Source organism: Dermochelys coriacea, chromosome 6 (genome assembly GCF_009764565.3).
Source record: "Dermochelys coriacea isolate rDerCor1 chromosome 6, rDerCor1.pri.v4, whole genome shotgun sequence".
In the NCBI taxonomy this organism is placed as follows: Eukaryota; Metazoa; Chordata; order Testudines; family Dermochelyidae; genus Dermochelys; species Dermochelys coriacea.
In genome coordinates, this window is record NC_050073.1 from 58,170,341 (window position 1) to 58,195,606 (window position 25,266).

The 25,266-nt window shown below is 42.2% G+C and overlaps 2 protein-coding genes across 8 annotated transcripts in view; one reads left to right on the plus strand and one right to left on the minus strand.

Annotated features, from left to right (window-relative positions):
- Positions 1-4,596, plus strand: part of PALS1 (protein associated with LIN7 1, MAGUK family member) — a 157,909-nt gene extending 153,313 nt beyond the window's left edge. For all 7 annotated transcript variants that reach the window (XM_043517395.1, XM_038405030.2, XM_038405028.1 and 4 more), the window contains one exon: positions 1,558-4,596. In XM_043517395.1, the coding sequence (XP_043373330.1) occupies positions 1,558-1,734 (177 nt within the window). In that variant the 3' untranslated portion in view covers positions 1,735-4,596. The remainder of the gene's footprint in view (positions 1-1,557) is intronic.
- Positions 4,597-4,737: 141 nt separating this feature from the next.
- On the minus strand, positions 4,738-25,263 carry ATP6V1D (ATPase H+ transporting V1 subunit D). Its single transcript, XM_038405039.2, has 9 exons — positions 24,718-25,263; positions 17,983-18,100; positions 16,694-16,773; positions 15,386-15,453; positions 13,610-13,654; positions 13,038-13,141; positions 12,325-12,391; positions 7,944-8,022; positions 4,738-6,008 (listed from the first exon to the last, which is right to left on the minus strand). Exons 1-9 carry the CDS (start codon positions 24,756-24,758, stop codon positions 5,867-5,869), a joined length of 744 nt encoding a protein of 247 aa, XP_038260967.1. The 5' UTR covers positions 24,759-25,263; the 3' UTR covers positions 4,738-5,866.
- Positions 25,264-25,266: the final 3 nt, after the last annotated feature.

Sequence of the window (25,266 nt, forward strand, 5' to 3'; positions counted from 1 at the left end):
TTCTATTCTAGCCCTTTACCCAAAAAATATTTTGTTTGGGATTTTTTTTAATTAAAGCCTAACAGAAATCAGGTTTAATCCTAAAATCTCTTTTAGGTCTGTTTGAAAATACCTGCCTTACTTACATGTACCATAGGGAAACAATATTTTTTGCCTTAGTTAATGCTGCAGTGGAATAAGGACAGGAAGCTTTGAGAAATCTGACATACTTCTGTAATCTGTTTACACTGATGATAAAAATCCTGAAGTAGAATGATCCCATTCCACTGCTAACTTCTTTCCCAGTTCTCCCTCTGCCTCTCTTATCTGGACATTCATTTCCAGCCCACCTGCAAGTTTCCTGCTTTTCTGCCACTTGCCCTTTCACTTCCCTGAAACTCCCTCTTCTGTTGTTGTTGCAACATTTACTGAATGGTGAACTGGTTTCAGCAACTCGCATTGTGTGGCTCTTAACATTTCTTCATTATCCTGGTGTAGTTTTTTATGAAAAAAGAAAAGGAGTACTTGTGGCACCTTAGAGACTAACAAATTTATTTGAGCATAAGCTTTCGTGAGCTACAGCTCACTTCATCAGATGCATCCGATGAAGTGAGCTGTAGTTCACGAAAGCTTATGCTCAAATAAATTTGTTAGTCTCTAAGGTGCTACAAGTACTCCTTTTCTTTTTGCGAATACAGACTAACACGGCTGCTATTCTGAAACCTGTCATTATGCAAGGCACTAGTTTTTTATGGTAACTCTTATCATGAGGCTCTGTCCCTTTTCCTTTAAGTTTTTTGTTTGTTTTTAAAGACGAGCATATTTTAAATACGTTTTCCTAAACTTTGTTTTGATGTAATTGTGTTGTTACATGTTCAAAGTCATGGTTCCTATTTCTGTAACGCAATCCAAATTTTAATCTAAATAAAGTATCTCAGCACTGTTCATTTCACATTGCTGGTTTGGGTTTTTTTGTTTAATGAGAATTTGGCTCATACATCACTTTGGCACTTTTGAAACTCTTATCCTTTTTTTTTTTTTTTTTTGAAACATTTTCTTTTTTTCTCTTACTTGGTGCCTTCGAGGGCACTTATTTGCTGGGCAGTTAATTGCAATAATCATTCTATCATTTTCCTTTCGTGTCTTTAAAAGTTTTTTCACTCAGTACTGCATCATCATCTAGTGATGGAATAAGACTGGGCACGATCAGTGGAATTTCCTGACCAATTATTGCTAAAGACTTAAGTCTTTTAGAACACACAAAACCAAAGTACCACATTTTGGATAGTTATTAAAATGCATAGAAATGTCTCATGTCCTGCCCTTATTAAAACACATACCTGCTGTAAACATATTTGTTGTAGTTGTACAGCTTCATACATTTTCAGCCATTGTGTGTGGAATTACATTTTTCTAGCCCACTGGAGCAGTTTCCAAGCCAAACTTGCTGTGCCATGAAAATTTTGTACAAGACCTTGCAATCCCCTAATCAGTAGTTTTGTTCATTTTTTCAAAATGAACATTCAGAATGTTCATATAATAAGATATAAATTAATTCCTCCTATGTTTTCATTACAGCCAGAAGAGCTAAGAGAAATCATAGAGAAGACCAGAGAGATGGAACAAAACAATGGCCACTACTTTGACACAGCAATTGTGAATTCTGATCTTGATAAGGCATATCAGGAGCTACTTCGTTTAATAAACAAACTTGACACGGAACCTCAGTGGGTGCCATCCACCTGGTTACGGTGAAAAAGAACAGTTCTAAGGGACAAGCAGACTTCTATCCAGCAGTCTGTCAAAGGGAGATTGCACATCAATCAATACAATTTAAATATTAGGTGGCAGTGTGAGCTCTAGACCTCTGTGGGTGCACCCTTTGATAGTTGGTGTATTAGTGAAGAAAATCTATTAGGCACTTCATGAACAGAATGATATACTGATTAAAGATTGTCTGGGTTTTCTTCTAATCTTTGGACTAGAAATGGAAGCTCTGAACAAGCCAGTACAAATTTGAATAGTTTTAAATAGCCTTTCTAACACCTTCTTTACCTTTTCTATCTAGAATCACCTTTCTTTAAAAGCTAAAGATTTTAAATGTATGTGTGTATATATAGTCCATGTTGTCACATAGTTATAAATATTATTATTTAACACTGTTAACTTAATGACCTTGTGGGACATGACAGTAGTTTGTGAATATACCTTTTACGAAAACATCAGGCAGAGAAATAATCTACATGAGACACTAAGGTTTATGAGAAATTCTCCCCTTTTAAAAATACACAGAATTAGGTGCGCTTTGGTCTGGAGCTGCCTGGTTAGGCTTGAATTTATTTTTTTTAATTATTTACATTCCACTTTCTGAGAGCACTGTAATTTGCAAAATGTGTATAATGTAAGTATTTCAACCCTTTGTGTCTTTTTAGTCAGACTTTATAAATCAGATTTGACAGCACATTAACCTTAGGTCCAATGAGAGAGGAATATGTACTGATCTTTTAGATGTGATATTTTTATGGAATTGTGTTTTTCTTTAAAGCTTATCGGTTGATTTGGGAGCCATTGCTCCCCACAGATTTGTAGAGATGTTTAGAAGGCAGAGGTTATATTTTTATTAAAAAAAAAAAAAAGACATTCTTATAAAACGTGGATTTTAAAAAATATTCTTCCTGATAATGTAAACAGTTCTTATGTTTATAACATAAAGGATACCGACTGAATGGGCAGTTGTGGTGAGTGTCTTTTTATTTTTGGCCCTGGTATGTATTGTGGCTAATGGTCCTACAGGTAATTAACTGGAATTAAAACCGCTGAATGTAACTACTGTAAGTAAACCAGTCACCTTAAGGAAAGAACCTCAGCTATAGAAACATATGTATTGCACGGTCTATATCCTAGCATGTTCTGCCATCTAAGTTCAGCATGTCCCTATAGACTAGCCTGAGCTGCAAAAGTTGTGCAGCTGTCAAATCTGCAGCAGGGCTATTCCAAGCATTTAAGTGAAATGTTACCTTTAGCTTTTCTTTGTTCTGGGGGTAGCGTGAACAATCTTGAATGTGAATGTTGATTCTCCTCTTGTTTAGCCACAGTCTTCCCTTATTCCCACAGTTAAACACTGGAGTTATGTCAATGTGTAGTTGAATTCAGTGCAACAGTAAGAAATGAAGAGTTAGTTTGTTTTTCACAGTCTTGTTTTGTGTATATATTTTCTTCAAAGAACAAATGCAGGCAAAACTCTTGCCTTCTGTGTATCTATAGCTGAAGGAAGAGCTCTAGGCTACACAGAGAATGAGTATAGTGTGAAAAGATTGTTTTAAATCACTTTTACTAAACGTTCCAGTATTGCAGGGTGAAAGATTGTACTTTCTCTATCTGTAGTTAACCTAGATGAGCTCTAGCACGTTATAAGCTGTTCACTTGGGTTGTAGAACCCATGGTACATATTATCTTGAACATGCTATGAGAGAAGAATCATAAGGTCCATTCACTAACATACCTTCAGCAAGGCAGGTGTTGGAAGCCTTAAATGACACTGAAATTAACTGCATATCATGTTTGGGTCAACAGCTAGCATGTTACTAAATTAGCTCCAAGTCAAGTATTCAAGGTAAATGCACCTGCAGTGTGAGGCAGGGAGCCACTAACTCTTTAGTCTGGTGTGAGACACTACAAAATTCGGTGCTGGGGGGCTACAGCACTATCCATCAATTCTGCCCTTCAAAGTTTACATCTCTGTAGATTCTCAACTGATTGTAAAAAAAAAAAAAAAAAAAAAAAAAAAAAAAATTGCTAAAGTGAAAAGTTGAAGTGCAATCTTTAGAGAGGCATCTTTAAGGATGTCACAGGTGAATTATCAAAATTTCACTCAATATTATTGAACCCTAACAAATTCAATGTTACGCATTGTTATTAAATAATGCTGTGAATGCTGGTAAATCTCACCCCCTTTTCTCTCCTATCCTTTGAATGCAGTAGGTTGAGAGATGTTTAGCTGTATCCTCTTGGTTTTTGAAGTATTGGGGGGAAGGGGGAAGAGGGAAGAGAGGCTGTTATGATATTTCACAGAGATCCATTTATGGAAGTGAAATGATCAAGACTAGAGGAGGCAGTGTTGGCTTTGTATCTAATTATGTGAGCATGCTGGAGCAGTACTGAGGAACAGACCAGGCTCACTGATATCCATCTGAACTCTGTACTGGCACCAGTTTTAGAGTTTGATCCCAAATTGCCTGAACCTGGAGTAAGTAGGAAAGCATTTTCTACCATTTTGTCATGAAGGAAGAGTGTTTTTTCAGTCCCTTTGGGGGGGTAAAAGACTTGATTGCTGGAAGAACACACTAGGCATGGTCACCTTTTTAATAGCCAGCTGAAAGGGGATTGTATCTTCTTTTTTACCAATCCAGATTTATTGAAATTGTATCATCATCTGAATTAAATATTGAAAAGGATTATGAATTGTATAAGATGACAACTAATTTCACTGATCTGTGGTTAGCCCCAACTTCTACTCATGTATCTGCACTCTGTATTTTGAGACCTCATGAACTGCACACTATGTAAAAAATGTAAAATATTTCTAGACAAAATAAAATCACTACAATTTTTACCTGATGTAGCTACTGTTGAAGTCTTTTCTGCCATCACTCAAAGGCTGCTTTGGGGTTGGTTGAACGTAAGTGCTTAAGTATTTCAATTGAAGAGTTCCATTCTTCCATAATTTTTTTTAAAAAGCACTAAGCGCCCCTTAAGCTCAAAATAAATACCATAAGTATCTTAACAGTGTGGACACAGCTTAGGGGCATGCATGTAGTTGATAGAGAAGACTACAAATTAGGCTGAGCTCAGTCAAGTGGGAATGGGAAGCCTAGCAGCAGCCTCACCACCCCCATCACAGCTCTAGCTGTAAGCCTGTACCACACATGGGAGCAGGAATGTACTCAGTCTTCAAACTCAGACATGCCATAAATAATGTTGCCTCTGTGCATGTATTGTACTGCTGTGTTTAACCCCTGAGAAGAAGAATAGCCTTGTCTATCTACACTTAACACAACAGGGATTTTAAAGTCCTATATAAAGCTGCTCAGTGGCCTGTAGAAAATGGCTTTGCCATTTCAGTCAAGGTTACACTAGAATGTGATCCATAGCACTCATCCCCCTTCATAATCACCTCAGGAGAGACACAAAGGGTCCAGTGGTCCCCTCTGGTTCAGGAATAAGGTACAGTTGCTACAAAGCAAGGGAAAAGCTTGCACTGTTACTGAGCCTGCTATGCCAGTTTCCAGGGTCATGAAAGTAGCAACTTTGTCTCCTACTTAGCAAAACCTTAGGGTAGACACCAGACAGTAACATTTAAAATTCTTTTACTATCCTACAGCATAGACACGTGAATTTTCTCCCACAGTTACACAAAATGGAAGATGTCTTCCACCAATAAGTTTAGCCTGAATAATCATTAATACTTTGCAAGTTAATTATAGCAACACCTACTTTCACCTGTTAACATGCACATAGGGTTTTTTCCCTCCCTTATAAGGAGTGTTTTCCACTGTTTTAAAGGTAGGAAGGACAGGAAAGGAGGGTATGATTGCTATAAATACATCCTTAATCAAGAGCAGTAGAGATTCAGTAGCCATTAAGAAGCAAACAGGTGGTGGTAGATTGGCAGTAGCAAGAACCTCTCCCTTACACTAGAGACCAGACTTCCTGCTAGTCTCTTTTTTCTGCTTCTACACCCCACCAAAAAAAGCCCCCAGAGTTCTCATCTTGGGAAAAACCACAATCAATGGAGCTCACAGGCTAATATACCAAATGAAGAGCCACATAAATGTCCAGAATTACATAAGTTAACATGCTGCCGTCTAGGTCTCCCTGTCCGACAGAGCTACTCAAAGAGGAGGTCTTCATCCTTCTCTTCTGCTAGGAGATTGGCAGGTTCATGTTCCCCCCCAGCAGCTTTCCGTAACGCCCGCTCTCTCTCATTCTTTTCTTTCAATATTTTTTTCTTCTCCTGGATCTTCTTTAACCTGTTGTGAGAGAATTGGGGTGATATTTAATGCCTGCATTGATGGTGCCTCTTCCTAAGAAATTAAGATATGCTCCAACAGTTCAGCTTTTCCATCGGTCCTCTGGGGAGCCCTGGGAAAGACAGCTGATGCAATACATTTGACATGTTAGGTTACATGTAGGTACAGCAAGATACTCTCTGGGCCCCAATATGCTGACCTGTAAAACATACTAAATCTGTCTTGTCTGAAGATCCATCAATTCCTACTCCAGCAAGAGAGGCACCTTACCTGTATACACTTGGCATTCTATAGGCATGTTACTCTGGAGTGAACTAGTTTGACCTGCATGCAGTTTACTCCTCACTTTCCTGTTCTTAGCTTGAACCTTAGATCTGAACTGAGCACCTGGCTTCAGCTACTCTCCAATATTTTTAGCCACAATTACAACCTTAAAACCTCTTAGTGGTTTTGTTTTTTTTCCCTTCTATCTCCTTCCCCCCCCAGCAAGAAAGAGACCATTTCTTTTAACCTTTCCTCAAACTTCAGCTTCTTGGCACCAGGTTGCCTGTCTCTAATGGGCAATAATTTCCTTCCAGTGGCACAAAGCCCAGGACTAGAGTAGGCCATCCCTCTGCCACCAAAAGGATAGGCTGAGTGGCTGATTAGTGTTTAACTCCCTCTGCTTGATTTGAAACTAGATTAAGACTGAGTGTCCCTCTCTATGCAATGAGCTGTTCACCCTGGTGAGCTGGCCAATCAATGCCATACCATCTCCTAACTTAGTCCTCTCCAGCTTATAGGAGAGCCTCTGAACACTCCCCACAGTGACTGGGGAAAATCTAAGACACCTGGTGGGATTCATGGGAGAATGAGTCAGCACAAGGAAAGAATAAAGGTGCAAAGGAACAGACAGGTAGAGAGCCTTTTTAGAAGTTCATTAATTGAGAAAGCTTAATGCTAAACAATGTAAATAAATAAAGGGGTACAAGAGATGGACGAGCCAGCTTCCTTCAATCTGAATTTCACATAGGACAGAAAGATGTGACTGTTTAGCCCTGCCTCCTTTCACCTGGTACTAATGTCTTTCCCCTAGTCCTATCCTGTTAAGCTTGACCTTTCCAAGATTCTCTCACCACAGCCCTTGAAAGTTTGCAGAATCATCCATCAAAAACACTCTGGACCGGTATTTTTCTAGTTTGCCTCTTGATCCCTTAAACGAGAGGGTTTTCAAACTTTTGGGTGGTGAACACATCGTAATAGATTGAGAGCTGAGTATGGATCAACCTCCACCTCCCCATTCACAATTGCACAGACCATTTCTCCCCCCCAGCCCCCATTGTGATCACATCACATCCTTGTGGCACCTACAGCAATTACTCTCAAGGGCAAATGTTAGAAAGTTTTTTGAAGTCTCTTGGAAAGAATCACACCCCCACCTGCTCTATTTCTGTCAGCTGGAAGCAAGGAAAGCCCCATTTTGCTTAAGGTTTGATTTTAGTGGCTCCATCACTTCTCTTCTCAAGGCTCTGGAAACAGCATACACAGGAGCAGCCACACCAGCTAAGGAAGGTGTCCCAGAGCAAACTCCCATAGAATCTGAGAGGAGAGGGCAACTAGATCTACAGAATAGGTCCTTAAAGCAGGACATTCAATATGCACTGCAGTGCTCCACCATTCCCTCCCAAGACCTCTGCACGGGGTGTCAAGAACCACACAGCATAGTAGCAGAGGTTTACTCCCATCTAGGAGGGAAGTGGCTGTGAACCTGTGCTTGGGCAGCACTGGTGACCTGCACATGCAATAAGCACTGGATAGTTTCTAAAAGCAGAATGTCAATAGTCAAGCCTCCTGCACAGTTCTTCTCTACGCCATCACTACCATTTCTTTCTCAAAGGAGTCAATTTGTGAGAAGGAAGAGGGACCAGCACGACCCCCTCCATTCAGATCACTTACCTGTAGAACTCCTCTCGCTCTCTCTCATCCAGCTCCGTGATGATATAGGACAGTGTGCGCTCAATCCTGGGAATAATCACTAAAACATAGGAAGAATCACTACCATATTATTCATGCAAACACAGAATGTACAGTGAGGAGAGATCACATACATTCAAAGTCAGCCAAGTGATCTGCTTGTCTGAGGGAGTGTAAATGCCTCCCTTATTTTGACAGAAAGAACTGCAGTGTTTCATTAAGAGCGAGTAACCAAACACCGCACTTTTCTTTAACAGGGCTCAGCATTTCATAACCTGCACCAATAATTCAATGGAGGCGGCAGCTTGCACCAGCTTCCAATGAAGGTTGAATGGGGAGAACTAAGTAGTGAAGTCAGTAAGTTTTTTTTCTGTGGACAATTCCCCCCCCCCATGTCCAACTTAAAACTTTTCATTCCACAACTTCAGGTCCTTGTCCTACAATAATGAGACTGAATGATTTGCTTTCTTTCTGCATCCATATAATCTTACACAGATCTCCTCAGATGAGGCTGAGGCTTGACATGGGAGGCCGGCAAGGCAAACCCATTTCTGTAGGTACGGAACCAATATCCCGGAGAACAGAGTATGTGCTGAAATAGGTACTCTTTTGGATAAGGTGTAACAAGATCTTTGACCACTCCTGAAGGTCAAGGTCCCAGGCCATTTCCATAACAATGAAGGTCTTAACCACAGTGTATTGGCCAAATTTCAATTTCAGAAACATTCTTCTGCCTATGTTCTTCTACCACTGGTTCTTTCAGCATTTTGTTGGATGTGACTTTTTTTACCCACTACTTCCTATCCTGAATGATTGCACAGCACTGCTCTGCAAAGTTAAACTTTGCAGTGCCATGTTTAAGTTATGCATGATAAGATCCCTAATTTATAAAATGCTTTGGGCTCCTTTCTGGATGAAGGGTGCTATAAATTTAAGTTGTACAATATCTTTCATACAAATTCTATGCCAATGGAGACAATGATGTCAGACAGTATGTGGTGCAGCAGCATGGTATGGCATGTCAGTATGGCAAAATAAATTCAGTCATAAGGACAAGAGTAGGAGATGACATTTTCAGCACAGCTTTGACATGAGAGCTAGTCAATTCTGAAAGACTACTGCCAACAATAGGATCTGCGAAAGAGAAGGCTCTCTCACAAACAGTGTCAAGCTTGTTTGGAAGACCAGGGCGGAGGTCACTGCTAAATGAGTGAAGTGTGTGAGCAGTGAGGGGAAGAAAAGACAAGACCTGTAAGCTTGAAGGAGCAAGTCCATGGAAAGCTGCATTGCTTAACAAGGGGGACAATTTAGACTTGAATCCTGAAGTAAGCAGTGCAAAGGAGTTGAAGATGGAGTTCAATGTCATGCTTCTTTGTATATCTGAAAAGGCAAAAGAAGTCTGGAGATCTGGATCTTGAGGAGGCCCTTGAAATAATCTAAGTGGCAGGAGGTTAAAACTGGATGGCTTAGTAGAGGGACCTACAGCAGGGTTGTATACAAGCAACACAGCAGAGTGGCAAAAGACAGATTCCACCATCAGGAACAGAAGGGACAAGGAGTTCAGGCCCAGAGATGACACCAAAGGCAAATGAGAGAGATAGGAGTTACTCACTGGCATGGAGGATATGAAATTGTGTTTGAAGACATAGTTTCCTAGGAGATAGCACAATCTACCATAAGCGTTTCTAGAGCCCTCATTACCCTGTGTGATGATGCACTCCATATAATTTTATGAAGATATGCTAATGTGTTGAATATAATACAAGTGGAATATGCTTCATCCAAAAGGTCTTTAAGGTATCATTACAAATCTTATAGTCTACTGAGTGTGGTCATCCTATTTGTATGAATGTATCATTCTTGTATCTGAAACTAGATGTATGAAATAGAACTGAAGTCCTATTGTAATTATGCAAATTGTGGGCCATTAAAGGTGGTTTGGAACCTTAATGGCTCCCACCAACTATGACAATGGCTCTGTTTACTTGCAAGCCTTCCTGTGAGTCAGGCCAGGAAGAATGAAGGCTTGGGATCTCACAGGACACGTGATCATGTCACCTGGTACTAGAATCCATCTTAAACCTGGTGCTTTTCCACATAGAAGGAGGACCCAGAGAGACAAAACATCCCCCCCTTGTGCCAAAGCTATAAAAGGGGATGGAACAGAACAAAGGGGCTGCAGTCCTGAGAAATCCCCTAGCTACCACCTGAGCTGGAACAAGGACTCTACCAGGGAAAGGATTGGGCTCACACTAGAAAGGAGTCTAGTCTGTGAAAGAAGCATATTGGAACATCTCTGAGGGTGAGATTTACCTATATTTAGTTTCTTAAATGTATTAAGCTTAGACTTGTGTGTTGTTTTATTTTACCTGGTAACTTAATTTGTTCTGTCCGTTATTACTTTGAACCACTTAAATCCTACTTTTTATATTTAATAAAATCACTTTTGCTTATTAATTTACCCAGAGTAAGTAATTAATACCTGGGGGAAGCAAACAGCTGTGCATCTCTCTATCAGTGTTAGAGGGTGGACAATTTGAGTTTACTCTGTATAAGCTTTTTACAGAGTAAAATGGGGTTTGGAGCTGGGCGCTAGAGACAGGAGCATTTCTTAAGCTGTTTTCAGTTAAGCCTGCAGCTTTGGGGCACATGGTTCAGACCCTGAGTCTGTGTTGGAGCAGACTAGCATGTCTGGCTCAACAAGGCAGGGTTCTGCAGGCCCAAACTAGCAGGGAAAACTGGCTCAAGGTAGTCCCAGCATATGAGGTGACAGTTCCAAAGGGGTCTCTGTGACCCAACCTGTCACACCCTGTACATCTGAGATATTTAGCAGAAGAAAGTTGAGACAAAGCATGTCATTAAAATTACTTTAATGATAGTTGTAGCCCAATCATAACTCCCGTGTCTTCTCTTTCCTGCATAAGGAATTCTCAAAATTCCTCAGAACATGGTAAGAAAGTAATTGGTAATGGGAGGGAAAACTTCCATGAGACAATTGTGCTGATTGTGACATATCTGGTGACAATGGGTGTGGGATCTAGGACAGTGTGAATTGCTATAAGTGCCACAACAGTGAAGAGAAAAGCCTCAGATTTTTCAGGAAAGGAATAGTGAAGAGAAATAGGGGGAAATGAATTTTGAACAGCTGATGAAAAATCAACTACTTGAGCTATGCAGAGCACGGTATCTCAACAATAGGACCAGGCAAGGATCCTTCTTGTTTGAAAAGAAGTTGGCAGTAATAGAAAATCACTAATAGGCAGAACAAAGGAAACAAGTGATCCCAGCAGGAGTCTGAAGGATATATCAGAGGGGAATGGGGGAAGAGAGCCATTTTGCACCAGAGTTACATGAGGGGCTGCAGGGGCACAGGGTAAGCAAGGAGGTGAAAGACCCTGCCTGCTAACAGATAGAACACAGATAATCTCCCAAGGGAAGGGTGAGCAAGGGAGGACATTGTTTAAGGAGGTTTTATGTAATCTGTACTCTCCTGTGCTTTACGTGGATTAAATATAAAAAAAGAGCATAAAGTTCACAGATTGAACAAAGAGTGAGAGAGTGTTGACTGCTTCACAACTACGGTGTACCCTGGAGAGAGTTATATTGTTAACCAGAAGCTTCACACCTGTTGAGTGGAGTTCTGGGTGGTGGGGGTAAGGGGGTTTGAGTACTGGGGAGTCTGAAGGGTCAGCGCTGTGCCCAGCAGGGCAAGGTGGCCAGAGAGCAGATTCCAGCACTCAGAAGGGTGATGCTAAAACAGAAGATATGCACCCAGGGACCCCAGGATCCATTCAGGGTCAAGAAGCTTAATACACCCCAGGAGATTCAAAGCACAGATGCTTGGATTCCACTCACTGAAGTTTCAGTGGGGGCCACGAAAGGGATCTCACTAGAATCTATGACTGACCACCTCCCATCCCCACCCCATTCAAAATCTCTTAACACCTCTATGACAACAAAAGCAATCACTTACATGGAAAAATGACAAAGTTATATTCTTAGATCTCAATGCAAGATAATGTCTGAAAACAAGGGGGAGAGTTGGCATCATGTGGCTAGACAGGCATCCATGGAGCATCAGCAAATGCTCTATGGACCACAGTACAGCTTCCTTTCATCTAGTCCTTGCAAGACTTGCAACCCATATCTAATGCACATTTGCATTTTTATTTACAATATAGTTCCTGGTTTATTCTCCACCTACGTAATATTGTTATAGCAACTCCTGATCAAGGCAGAAATCCCCTTAACAGCAAAGCAGACCAATGAAGAGTTGCCAGGACTCTATGTTGCTCTTCTTCTCCTAAGGAGGCTCAAAAAATCAGTTAAGTGTCTTAAAGGGGAAAGGCTCCAACTCACTCACCATGTTCAATAGCATTCACACGCCGGTTTGTTATCTTAATGGCTTCATCCAGTGTAACAAACGAAGTCTATGACAAAGTGAGATTAAATAATACAAAACCAAATGAGACACAGTATTTTTACCATCCAACAAGTGTAGATGGCTTTAGGGAGCCAAGCATGCTTGCTTTAAAGGCTAAATTCTGCCCTGCCCTTGTGCAAACGGGTACATTCTCATGGACATCAGGTTAGTATGCTGTGACTAAATACTTGCCGTAACTAACCTAGTGTTACATGCCAGTAACCCAAAGGGGGGCGTTTACTAGCCAGGCATCTTAAGAGTTCAAAATAACAGTAAGAAAACTGGCCACAAAAAGATCCCTGCAGAGCTATACTTGTGAGTAGCTAATGCAGCTATTCAGTCTCTCTCTCACGCATTTTCAGGAGGAGAGGCTGCAGAGGACAAAGAGAATTCAGAGGAGTGATTAACATGCAGTGTCTATGCCTGCCAGCAACAGTTGCAGGTGTGGGAGAAGTAGGGTAGAAAAAGGAAAGAAGCTCAAGACCCTGATGAGAAGACAAACTGAAAAAGAACTGCAGTATTGTGAGCAGCCCTTCGTTCTCCACATACAACGCTCAGAGATCAAGGGGTTACTACATCCTTAGCCACCAAGTTCGTCCATCGAACAACAGAGAAACCGGAACCCCTTTAGCTCATCTTCTGCTCCCACCTACCTGGAGCGAGGCCAGTTCTACAAGCAGCTCCACTGCTTTGGCATAGTTCCTCTTCAATTTTGCCAGCTGCTCTCCACCTCTAGCTAAGCCAGTCAACTCATAACCTGAAATAACCCATCAAACAGCAGTGGCATTAGGAAGAATGAAGCCTCTCAACAAAATTGCCAGAGCACAAGTACAGGAATACTTATGGGACTGCTAATGGAATGCTGAATCCTTCACCTCTCAGTGAGCAGTTCTAATATTGAAAACATTCTTAGTTACTGACCATCACTACTGTTGGATGGCTGTTCAGTGGACTATAAAGTCTGCTAATCCCACTTAGTCACTCGCAGACAGGTGTCTGCACCTCAGGAGTGACCTCCTATTAGGAATTTCAGCATACAGAACAAAGCTTCACTCCCCTCTGGCCTCAAAGGCAACCCCTGAAGGTCAGCGCTGGCAGAGCAACATGGAGAAAACTTGCATTACCAGTTCCTGTGTTGTCAGGGTTTCACTGATAAAGGTTTCCAGGACACCCAAGTATTTTTCGCAAGCACCTGAAGACAAAAAAAACCTCATTTTGTACTTACTGTCACCTCCTTCTTGGTAATGTTCAAACACTGGTAAGGTTACACCTGTTAGACACACAAGAGTTTGTGTAAGAATCACTGAATGTTTTATTTATTTCAGACTACAGTATTTTTTACAAAGGCAGAACACGCTGTAGCTAATGTTAGTTCAACTTCAATTCTAGCCTCTTCCTTCTCCCATAATTGCTCCTAACATTAAATTCTTTGGGTGCTGAAACTCTCCATGCTCCCTCAGCTAGAAGTCTATTTATTTATTTTAAGTTTGAACCAACTTGGCTTAGACACTTGCATATTCAAAACCATGATTTTCTTCTTTATCATCCAGTTATCAGAAATTGTGAGCAAAGAGAAATAGTTATGCATTGTCTGATTGTCAAAAGTTGACCAGACAGCAATTTATGTACTCTCACTTCATTTAGGCAAGGTGAGGGACTGGATTTATAGATCCTTCTTCCCTTTCTGAAGGCAGAATCCTGCCTTTAGGGTGCATCTGGTTGTTTTGAAGTGGTGCACATGCACACACAGTATAACTGAGGATGTTCCGAGACATCTGGAAGCAGTGATGCTTAAAGAGATTTATGGGGGATACAATACAAAGGTCGTGAATAGGAAAGTGTTTTCTCCTTCGCCTAACACAGAATCTGGTTCCCCCAATGAAATTAATAGGGAGCAGGTTTAAAACAAACAAAAGAAAGTATTTCTTCACATAGTGCACAGTTAACCCATGGAACTCATTGCATGGGATGTTGTGAAGGCCAAAAATAATAAGCTGGTTCAAAAAGAATTAGATAAGTTCATGGCAGATGGCTAATAGGTCCACCCATGGCTAAGATAATCAGGGACACAACCCCATCCTCTGGGCGTCCTTCAACCTCCAAATGCCAGAAGTTGGGATTGGACAACAGGGAAAAGATCACTCGAAATTACCCTGTTTTGTTCAGTCCCTATCTGTACTGGCCCCTGTCAAAACCCAAGATATTGGGCTACATGGACCATTGGTCTGACCCAGTATGGCCATTCTTATGTTCGTAATGGAATACAACAGCAAAAACAGCCAATGAGATTTTAAGGGTTGTGTACAGAAGCATGTTATAAAACAAGCTGTTAAGTCCTTCGTACAGCCAATGAGATACTAAAAATATGTTCATAAGTTAAAGGAAGCATAGAGAAGAGGAACAAAAATTAAGTGGTTTGAGAAAATGATCTGAGGAAACATCAAAAGATCCTACGTAATATGTGTAGTTGGGTTAAGTGATGTCTGAGGGGAATATATTTGCACAAGTATTTGAAAGGAACTGTTCCATGTGATCTAGGTTGTATAACTAGGAATAACAGGATGAAAAACGAAAGTTAGAGCTGCATATACTAAAAAACTTCCACACATATCTACTAGAACATGGTGTAGCTGGCCTGAGGGAAGCAGTGGAAGCCCCACTGCTTGGGACATTAAAGCTGGACTCAACAAAGCTCTGAAGAATAGGCTGCAGTGGAAAACCATACCTGGCACCAACAAAAGTGGACTAAATGACTTAATCCAAGGCCATCCTCCCCTGTTTCCCTGACTGCAAAATTTCTTACTGTAACAATTATGGAGACCAAATGAATTTGTAGTCTTATTTTCACATGCAAGTGTCCCTAGTAATAAAAGGAGGAGGGGAGAAGAGAAATGCAGAAGAGGAGACGTACATTCTGTTTACAAACCATCCGTGTATTTTCCAGGAAACATAAATGGACCTGTGACATACTTGTACTTGGCTAAGGTGGGGAGATAGTCACCTGCTACGTTGTCTTTCTTAGCTCTGATCTTGACTTGAGCTTTGTTCACATTCTGGATCACAGTGGTACTGAAGAGAAGAAAATGCACCTTAAATGGGTAAAATCAAGTCATGAATTCATCAGTGTGTGCAATGGTTAAGCAGCAGTCAAACTGCTTCGAGGATTCATGGAACAAGTCTCCAGCTCTGGCATTGAGTTTTCCGAAGATTAGCTCATCCACACTAGCAGTTCAATGAAGAAAGCTTTTACATAGAAATCAAAAGCTAACACAAAAGAGCTATGAAACTAACTGAGGAGACTGCATCCATTAGTAAATTTAAAGAGGCCAAGTATCTAGAATGCACACCTGGTCCATCAAGGCTCTTTCCAACGTCAAATCAATGCCTGAAAAGGAGTTATTTATCTGGCAGAAAACCACACAAATATTCTAGTAATATTATGGCTCTAATTTACACGAGAACTCAAAAAACCTGAAATCTGGGCCAAGGTTCCAGCATTAAGTTGGATTTTGTGTGACTGTGCATAGAATCATAGGACTGGACGGGACTTTGAGAGGTCATCTAGTCCAGTCCCCTGCACTCATGGCAGGACAAGTATTATCTAGACCATTCCTGACAAGTGTTTGTCTAACCTGATCTTAAAAATCTCCAATGATAGATTCCACAACCTCCTCAAGCAATTAATTCCAGTGCTTAACCACCCTGACAGTTGGGGGGGTGGAGTGAATGCGACCGATCCTGGATTGCCCTTAAATTCAAAAAGTGATTTTGGGCATAAAAAGGTTGGAGACCACTGCCCTAGACAGTCATCAGCATAGTAATTCTCCCTGGGAGTTACTGAGAAAAGGTGATGAAACCATGGAAGAGGAGAATCTGACTATACAACTCAGCAATACAGAGCAAAAGGGAGAACTAGACCAGCCTTCTCTTACACTTTCTGATTTCCCTGCACTTTAAATTCCAAGCTGCAGAAGCAACCACTGGCTCACCTAAGGGATTTACATTTACACTTAGCTGAAAGCTGCTTCTTCCAGCTGATGTGCTTGTTTGACTTCCAAAGTGATGAATATTTCCTCAACACAAACTGTTTCTCTCTCCTTTACCCACCTTCTGCTCCCACCCTTGATTGATTGTACCCAATTTATCATGAGGCTGCCTTTCCCTTTCCCAGCATCTATTACAGAACTTTCCTTTCTTCCACTCTTCTCCTAAGAGTGGAAACAACAGCCTGCTGGTTGTCCTCTTTTCCTGGGAAAGGAAAGTTGGGGATTCTCCAGGTAGCAGTACAGTACAAATCAGTGATCCTCACCTGAAGTCTCCAGCCGTGAATTTTGCCTCAGCAAGTGAGAATGCAGCTTCTCTCATCACCTCACCCATTAACATCTTAGTCTATAAAGAGACCAGACGCAATTTTAAAACTGAACAAAAATAACTCAACCCTACAGCTGAAAAGCTGTCACCTCAGGATGGGACATTAATCATTGACAGCTGTTTGCTGTACCTAGTTAAAGACAAAAGAATCCTGTATCCTGAGGTTTCCCAACAGTGGGTCACACCCAGCAAGGAGGCAGCACAAAAAAACTAAAATGTAAAGGTGACTTTTTATATCTTTAGGATGTATACACAATGTAAGACTGCTTATGGCATGCCCCTGTAAGGCCACCATATAATTGTGAACTGAGAATCCCAGGATTTAACATGGAAATAAAAATGGGCACAGCACAAGAGGGCTCCAACAGCTTTTTACAGCGATTCAACTGAACTACTGGGAAATCTTTTTCCAAGTCTTCTCAGCACAGATAAGATTTAAGCATTTCTAGCCCATACAGTTAAAAAAAATACTGAAGCCAAAAACTTGAGTATAAGCCAGTGCACTGCTGCCTCACTGAGTCTGCAGGAAACCAGACAACACTTCTGAGGCCTTATCTACACAGTGAAATGGAAACATTGCTAACCAGGGATGTCAGCAGCAATTGTAGCTAATGTAATGCTGAACACAGTTCAGTTATAAGAATAGACAAACATAATTCATGTTCAGCATCATTTCACTCACCATGGTTAAATCTTGGGTTTGCTGCTACTGCTGCAAAGTGCACACAAACCCATATTAACACTGTACCTTTACAGAAAAAGGGATAAGATCAAGCTGGATAGAGTTTACTGTCTCTACTTGGCAGTTTGTTTAACCATGCAGCTGATACCGATGGTCCATGGCAGACAGAGTGAAGGAAGCAGGTTAAAGTCAGTCTCATGATGCTCAACACCATCAGGACTGGCCAGTTTTCTAAAATTCAGGAAAGCCTGTAGGCAGCTCTGGGTACAGAAGGAAGCAGGGTTTATGGCTGACTGGAGAAGAAATAAAAGGGGTTTAAATTCCTAAATAGAGTTTTAGGCCTCTTGCACAGCTTCTTCAGATAGAAAAAACTAAAATCACTTCAGTGTTATTTACCAGACTACAGGTTACCTGCAAAATTGCACCAAATTCTAACCTATGTGAAAGCGATATCAATGGAAGCACTATGGAAAAGCATGGTTTACAGAACATAGAGAATTTCCTAACAGAGCAAGGCAGACATGGTAGAAACTGAATTCACCTACCTCAATGATTTTCTTTAGTATCTGTCGGAATCGAAGAGTCAGAGCATCAGATTTTTTCTTTAAGAGGTTGCGACCTGTCTGGGCCCCTTTCAAACGAGCCTTCATGATGGTCTGAGCCCTATTAAGCAGGAAAAGAGATTTTTTTTTCTACCACTCAGAAAGATCAGAAGAAAGCAAAATAATTTCTGACATGGAAAATGACAGACACATTAGGAAGCATTTGAAGGCATGTTAATCTTCTTGGTCTCCTTGACCATGAGCAACCACTTGGCGTGGCTCATTTTCTCATTTGTAAAAATGGGAATTATACTTACCCATCTCAAAAGGTGGGTTAGTGTTTGTAAAGCTGAAGAGCTCAACAGGCTGACAAGTGCTACATACGGACACTGTTATTCAAATCCTTGCTCAGCCATTCCATTATAGAAAGCCACACAATACGCAATCAAAATTCTTTGGAATGCAACTTCTCTAGAGCCATTCAATAGGAACCAAAACTAGCCCATTGTCATCCTGAGGACATTTGTTCTACTTTCTAATATTCTTGTTTTTGGCGCTTCTCAAATAACAAAGGCAACCAATTCTTCATGAAACTTTAGTCTGTCTATTGAAACCAACAAGAACTGGCTTTTCTGAAGAATCTCAAGTCTTTAAAAAAAAAAGTCAGCAACAGGTAAGATGAAACAGCAGCCACACTTTCAGCAGCAGCTCACTCTCTCCTTTGGAAAAGAGCAAACACTGTCTAGAAAGTGGGGTTATTCCCTACCCTCAGAAATCCTGTGGGAGATTTCCAAGTCAGTGGAGACAGGTGGAAGCAGTCCTAATTTGAAAGTACTACCCACTGAACGGTCCGGACTGAGTATTAAACTCAGTCCTGTGGAAGATTTGAGAACTGAAACCAAGGTCACATCGCTGCCATAAGCTGTGTCTTCACTGGAGAGCACCTCTTGAGTTCCCTCTTGCTTCAGCAAGGCTGCCACACTGTGAAACGCTTGAGTTACTCAGAACAGTTACGTTAGCAGCTAACTTGGCTAAAGCGTAGCCCAGCGTTTCTCAAATGCGGCCACCAGGAGCTTTTGCGGGAGGGAGAAAACAAAGCAGCAGCCCCTCCCCTTCCCTGTTGTTCCTCGATGCACCACCTTGACGTTGGCTGCTGGGACTGCAAGCAGGGGTTGGGCCGCCCCACGCTGGAGACAGCTAGATACAACGCTGAAGGAGCAGGCAAATGGTGAGTTCCCCACCTTCCCAAAGGTGGTGGGGCTCAGGCTTTGGTCTTCACCCCTGGGATAGCAGGATGGCAGGCTCTGGCCGCAGGGCTTCAGATGCCGGCTGCACGGCAGTGGGCCCCAGGCTATGCAGCTTCGGGCTCTGTCCCCAGCCACAGAGATTCTCCCCTTGCCCCCCGCCCCAATTCCATCACCCCTGGCCCCTGCTGCCTACCCCAACCCCCCATCCAGGGTTTAATTTGTCCCCAGGCTTGCTGGGGCTGAGTAAGTCTGCTGTGAACAGTGATACTTGCAGGTTTGTTAACAAACCTGCAAGTATCACTGTTCACAGCAGACTTACCTCGCTAGCAATAAATAAATTACAATGATTTGGACCTGTATACGTGCATATTTATTTTTTTCCTAAAGCTAATTAAGTATTTTAGAAAAAAGCATGAGTGGCCACCAGCAAGAGTTGGTGGCCACACTCTGAGGCCACCAAAAATTTGTCATGAGAACCTCTGACCTAGTCTATATACAGAGAGAGCGTGCATAGCATATATGCTAGAGTTAACACTTGGGTTATAACTTGAGTTAGCTTTGCAGTGAAGGCAAGCTCAGAGACTTCCTGTGTGACCTCGGAAAAACACTTAAACCATGTCTACACTAGAGACCTTACAGTTGCACTGCTGTAAGATAGCTTGTGTAGCGGCTCTCTGTGCTGACAGGAGAGAACTCACCCGTCAACATAATTAAACCAACCCCAACAAGCGGCAGTAGCTATGTTGGTGGGAGAAGTTCTCCCGCCAACATAGCGCTGTGTCCTTATGCCAGCCAAACTTATGTTGCTCGGAGGGTGTTTTTTCGCACCCTGAGCGACACAAGCTTTGCCGACAATAGCAGTAGTGTAGACATGGACTTAATTTCCATTTACCTCCACATCTATAAAGTAAGAAACAACACTTTTCTACCTCACAGGCATGTTGAGGCAATAAATTCATTCATGTCTGTGAAACTATGAGATACCACAGCAACACAGGCCATATAAATTCCTAAACAGACAAGAACTCAATTCGCACTGAAACTTCTGAATGTTCACAGTAGATTGCAATTCAGGGAATAAAAATGAAGCCTGCTTTTTAGAAGAAATCAATGCCTGGAATTTTACACAGGTTCAGCGATTTCACAGCCATGCACCAACTGGCTTTTTCCAAGATCTCACTATCAAAGGCTGGCTCATTTTCTAGTCCAAGCAAGATTTAACAGACTCCATGTGTGCATTAAACACAGTCCTGTTTACTATCAAGCCAGAACAGCTAGAACAAAAGACTTCACCAAGCATCTTTGATGTAGAAAAGATTTATGCCAATAAGAAACTTCACTAATAACAAGATGGAGTAAGAAATTCTGTTCAATTGAGAAGACAGATTACTAACAGAACTTGCTGAGTTTACTTCTCTGCTGAGACCCTAGTCAAGTCACCTCCCATCGTTTTTTTAGAGAGAGCACTCTCAAAATAAGGTATAATTCTCAGAATGAAATATTCTAGACAACTGTGAAGACTACAAAAATGCTCACAACAGTGGAAAAAAAAAATCCACCTATATAATAGGCTCCCTACAAAAGTCATGGAAGATCCATCACTTGGGACATTTAAAATTTAACTGAACAAGAGCAGTAGCGAACAAAGTGAAGAGGACAATTCAGTAGCAGTAACCAGACAAGGCAGATAACCTAATAAATTATCTTTGTGTCCCACATCTATGATTCTGCATTTCTATGAATGCAGCTTGAATGAATGAAGCTATGAATTCAAGCTCTGCTTTGTAAGTATAATAATCTTTCTACATGGGATGCATTTTTGATCTTAAGAAGAGAAGAAGATCTGGAATATGACAGGTATTCAAAATTTTAAAAAGTCAGTTATGCCTCGGTTGTTGTACATTAACATTGCACACTAATTTGATTAAGGATCTCAGAAGTGCTTTTTAAAAGACAATTCTACTGTGAGGAAGATAAATGTTATCCCTGTTTTACATAAGGGTAAACTGAATCAGAGGAGTTAAGTTCACGCAAGTCAGCAGCAGAGTCAACGGAATCCAAAATCCCAGACTTTCAAATGCCTTCCCATAGCATTAACCCTTCTTCCCAGAGCGATTTGTACTCAGAACACTACATGGAAAGATCTTGTGTTCTGCTCTCTGGCCCCTAGGGATTAGTCATGTTTTACTTTGCATAACAAAATTTTTTTCTTTTGAAATTCTATCAAAATATCCCTCATTCAGAATTGGTCGTATTCTTCTGGAAATATGTTGAAGATACACACCAATTCTAAACCTGGGGTGTCCCTGAATCCACATTTGCAGAATGTTTAGTGATCTGTGCTTCAGGAGTGACAAGCAATAGAAAATGGAGCTATCTAGATAAACAGTCAATGAACCTTTTGGGACCACATACACCTATTCTCAACTTCAACAAGGAGATGTAGGCAGAGACTGCAAACTGACCACTTAGATCAAGATGGAGTATGATGTGCTGGGACCCACCTACATATTAAAGCTGACAGCAGCAGCCATCAGCACAATTTTATACAAGACTAACAACCCTCTCCTGCTCATGCTCAAGTTTGGTTGCTCCTACCCTGGAAATCTGAACAGTTTTTGAGTAGAAACATTACAAGACTGCAGTTTCATAACTCAAACTTTCAAGTGTCTTGTGTTCTGCTGTAATGATGGCCATATTCCATGCTTTGTCAAAGACATCTGACTACATGACAAATCAGCATCTGGAAAATTACAGAGAATAGGGATTATTCTCTGTTTAGTTGACTTCCTTTGTCAACACAATTAGCTGTGAACCCTACATATCCCACTTGCAGTAGTTAAAATATCTGGGAAGTTAATAATTTCTATCTGAAATTAAAGGAAAAGCGCATTTCAGTGGATGTCCCCATTCTCAGCTATATATCAAAGACTGTAAATGTCAAGTTCTGCCTTCATACGTGGCTTTCCTTAACCCTAAGCATAGAGTTTGCCTCCCATCACAGGTCTCATTTTCCAACTTACATAAAGCTACCCTCTTTCAAGTAAAAGCAAAACCAATACATTCTTCTCCTGTCCCATGTCCCATTCTTTATCAGTTTTATGTATAAAAGCTTAAGCCAGCTCTACACTACAGTCTCTGATAAGCTGTGATTTGTGACAGACATAGCTATGCAGGCAAGAGTCCTTAGTGTAAATACAGTTACACTGGAAAAACTATACTTTTGTCCAGAATAGCTTATTTTGCCTATGCCAGGCAAAGTATTCCTAGCATAGACCTGGCCTCAATCTCCAGTTATATGGTCACTGAATTTCTGAGGTCATTACCAGTCTCAATCCTGAGATGGTTTCTCCAGGAAGAACTGATCTAGTTTCACAGCTCAGTCTTCATGCTCATTCTCCCCCATGTCCACAAATACAAACAGAGCATGGGCAAAATCAAGAAGCTTAAAATGTGACCTCTGTTTATGAAGTCTGTATTTTTTGTTGTGTGTTTAACAGAAAAATGGTGTGCAGAGACCAACTGTAGAGCAACCCAGTATATTATGTGATGGATTGTTTTTCTTTAAATGTGAAGTTTTTTTTATATTTTCAAATTTTATATTTTTATTGCCATAAAATGGAATATATCAATGTGGCCCAAGCTTTACACACCCAGAAAACTGCTGGTTCTGAGGATCCCCTTTATTTATGTTTATAGCATTCAGTGGAATTTGTACCGCTCAATAAAAACACTACAAAAAAGTAAGCTACTTGGATCTCTGGTTATAAGGAGACAAAGGGAAGTTAAGTGAATTATGACATTGCAAACTACCTCTGCAAGAGCAAGGGAACTACAGACATCTGCACAGGCCATATGATCATCTCCTGAAACAGTTTCCATAAAGAGAACATAAGATTCTCCATCACTGGCAATTTTTAAATCATAAGAATCGCCATACTGGGTCAGACCCATGGTCCATCTAGCCCAGTATCCTTGATGCTGACAAGGGCTAGTGCCAGATGCTTCAGAAAGAATGAACAGAACTGGGCAATCATCAAGTGATCCATCCTGCGTCCAGTCCCAGCTTCTGGCACCCAGAGGCTCAAGGACAACCCATGCATTGGGGTTGCACCCCGGACCATTTTTTTTAACCCAGTTATAATTTTGGCCTTAATGATGGAGTTTTGTAGGAGACTAATGTAGCAGTATAAGACAGAGTCCAATTTGCTTGTAAGTTCCTCAGTGATACTCAGTTGAATGGATTCATTAAAAAGATTGCAAACGCATTGAAGATACTTGGAGGGAATGCTACTGACATGGAGTAGACTTAATAGAAACGTATGTTGACAGAACTGCTAAGAATGAGGGGTTTCAGTATTGGACTGGTTTCAGAGTAGCAGCCGTGTTAGTCTGTATTCGCAAAAAGAAAAGGAGTACTTGTGGCACCTTAGAGACTAACCAATTTATTAGAGCATAAGCTTTCCTGAGCTACAGCTCACTTCATCCAATGAAGTGAGCTGTAACTCACGAAAGCTTATGCTCTAATAAATTGGTTAGTCTCTAAGGTGCCACAAGTACTCCTTTTGAGTATTGGACTGAGAACTCCAGGAATGCGTTAGATGCTTGGACTTTCTGGCACAAATTAGCAGAATTTGACATCCACAGGAGTAGGCAGGATCTCAGTTCAAAACTCTTAGCACAGGTATTTGTGAGTTGCAATTTCTGCAGGAAATCAATTCCTGACAGCTGTTCAAACATACCTCAGCAAGGCTGAGGTTTTACTCAATGTGGAGTAAGTGGCTCACCAACCAAGACAAATGTTACAAGCTGGCATGGCTGTCAAACTCCTTCCTCGCTGTGCACTTTTCCTAATAAATACAGGGACCCCAGCTGCCCTGTACAACCCACGTCAGATATAATCAAGATTAGAGGTTTTTCTAAAAGACACGCTCTAGTTCAAACAGGAATTGACACAGGGAAGTCCTATGCCCGGGTTACACAGAAGGTCAGGGCAGATGATCACAACGGTCTCTTCCGACCTTGGAACCGGACAGTGACAAAGCTGGGACGAGTCACACTCAGCGCGTTACAGCCCCTGCACCTAAACAGCAAAACCCGAAATTTGTAGAATCCCCAACCCTAGTTTCAGAGCCTGGGCCGTTCCCCGGGGGAGCGTGATGGGCCGGCTGGGGAAGGGGTCCGGGAACAGCGACTCGCTGGGGCCGACGTGGCTCCCACACCCCGGAATCCCATCGGCAAAGCAGCGACGGGCAGGGCCACTGGGCGAAGCGGGCGGGCTCCCCCCGGCTCCCATCTGCGGCGCGGCTCCGAGCCGGGGGTCCAGCTGCTCCCTGACTGGCCCCTAGCTACCACCGTGACGCCGCCCGCCCGCCCGTTCCCCGGTCACTGCGCTAGCCCCGGAGCCGCCTCTGCCCGGGCCCAGGCGGGGAGCCCGGCTCCGGCAAGGGAGGGGCCCCGGCAGATGCCGCCGCCTGGGCGAGTCACTCACATCCGCGAGGGGAAAATCTCGATTCGGTCCTTGCCCGACATCCTGACCGCGGCGAAGAGCGCTCGCGACCCGCTGCTGCGTCCACTGCCCCCCGGCTCAGTCACGTGTGACAGCACGATCGGTAATCAAGGGAGGACCGGACTCCGCTTCCGCTTCCGCTTCCCGCCGCTGGCTCCACCCCCCGCGCAGAGACGCCGGGCGCAAAGAACATGGCGGAACTAAGACCCGGATGTTGGGCCTTTCCGCCTCCGTCGCATACGTCGCGGATTGACGCATATGGGCAAAACAACGCGCGCCTGTCGGGCAGTGGTCGTCACGTGCCCTTCACTCGCTGCAGCGCCACCGTGGGACAGAAAGGAAAATGCATGACTTGTTCCTAGGCCGGTTTGTACCGCCAGGAGGTCCTCGACTCTATGGTTTCTGCGAGTTCTTGCGCGCGTGCGTCCCTTTCAGAACCCCCCCCCGCCCTCCACCGGGTTTGGAAGTTCCTGAGCCGGTCCGTGCTTCCCGAAGATTTCGCACTCTATGATGGATCCTCCAGGGTCCCTC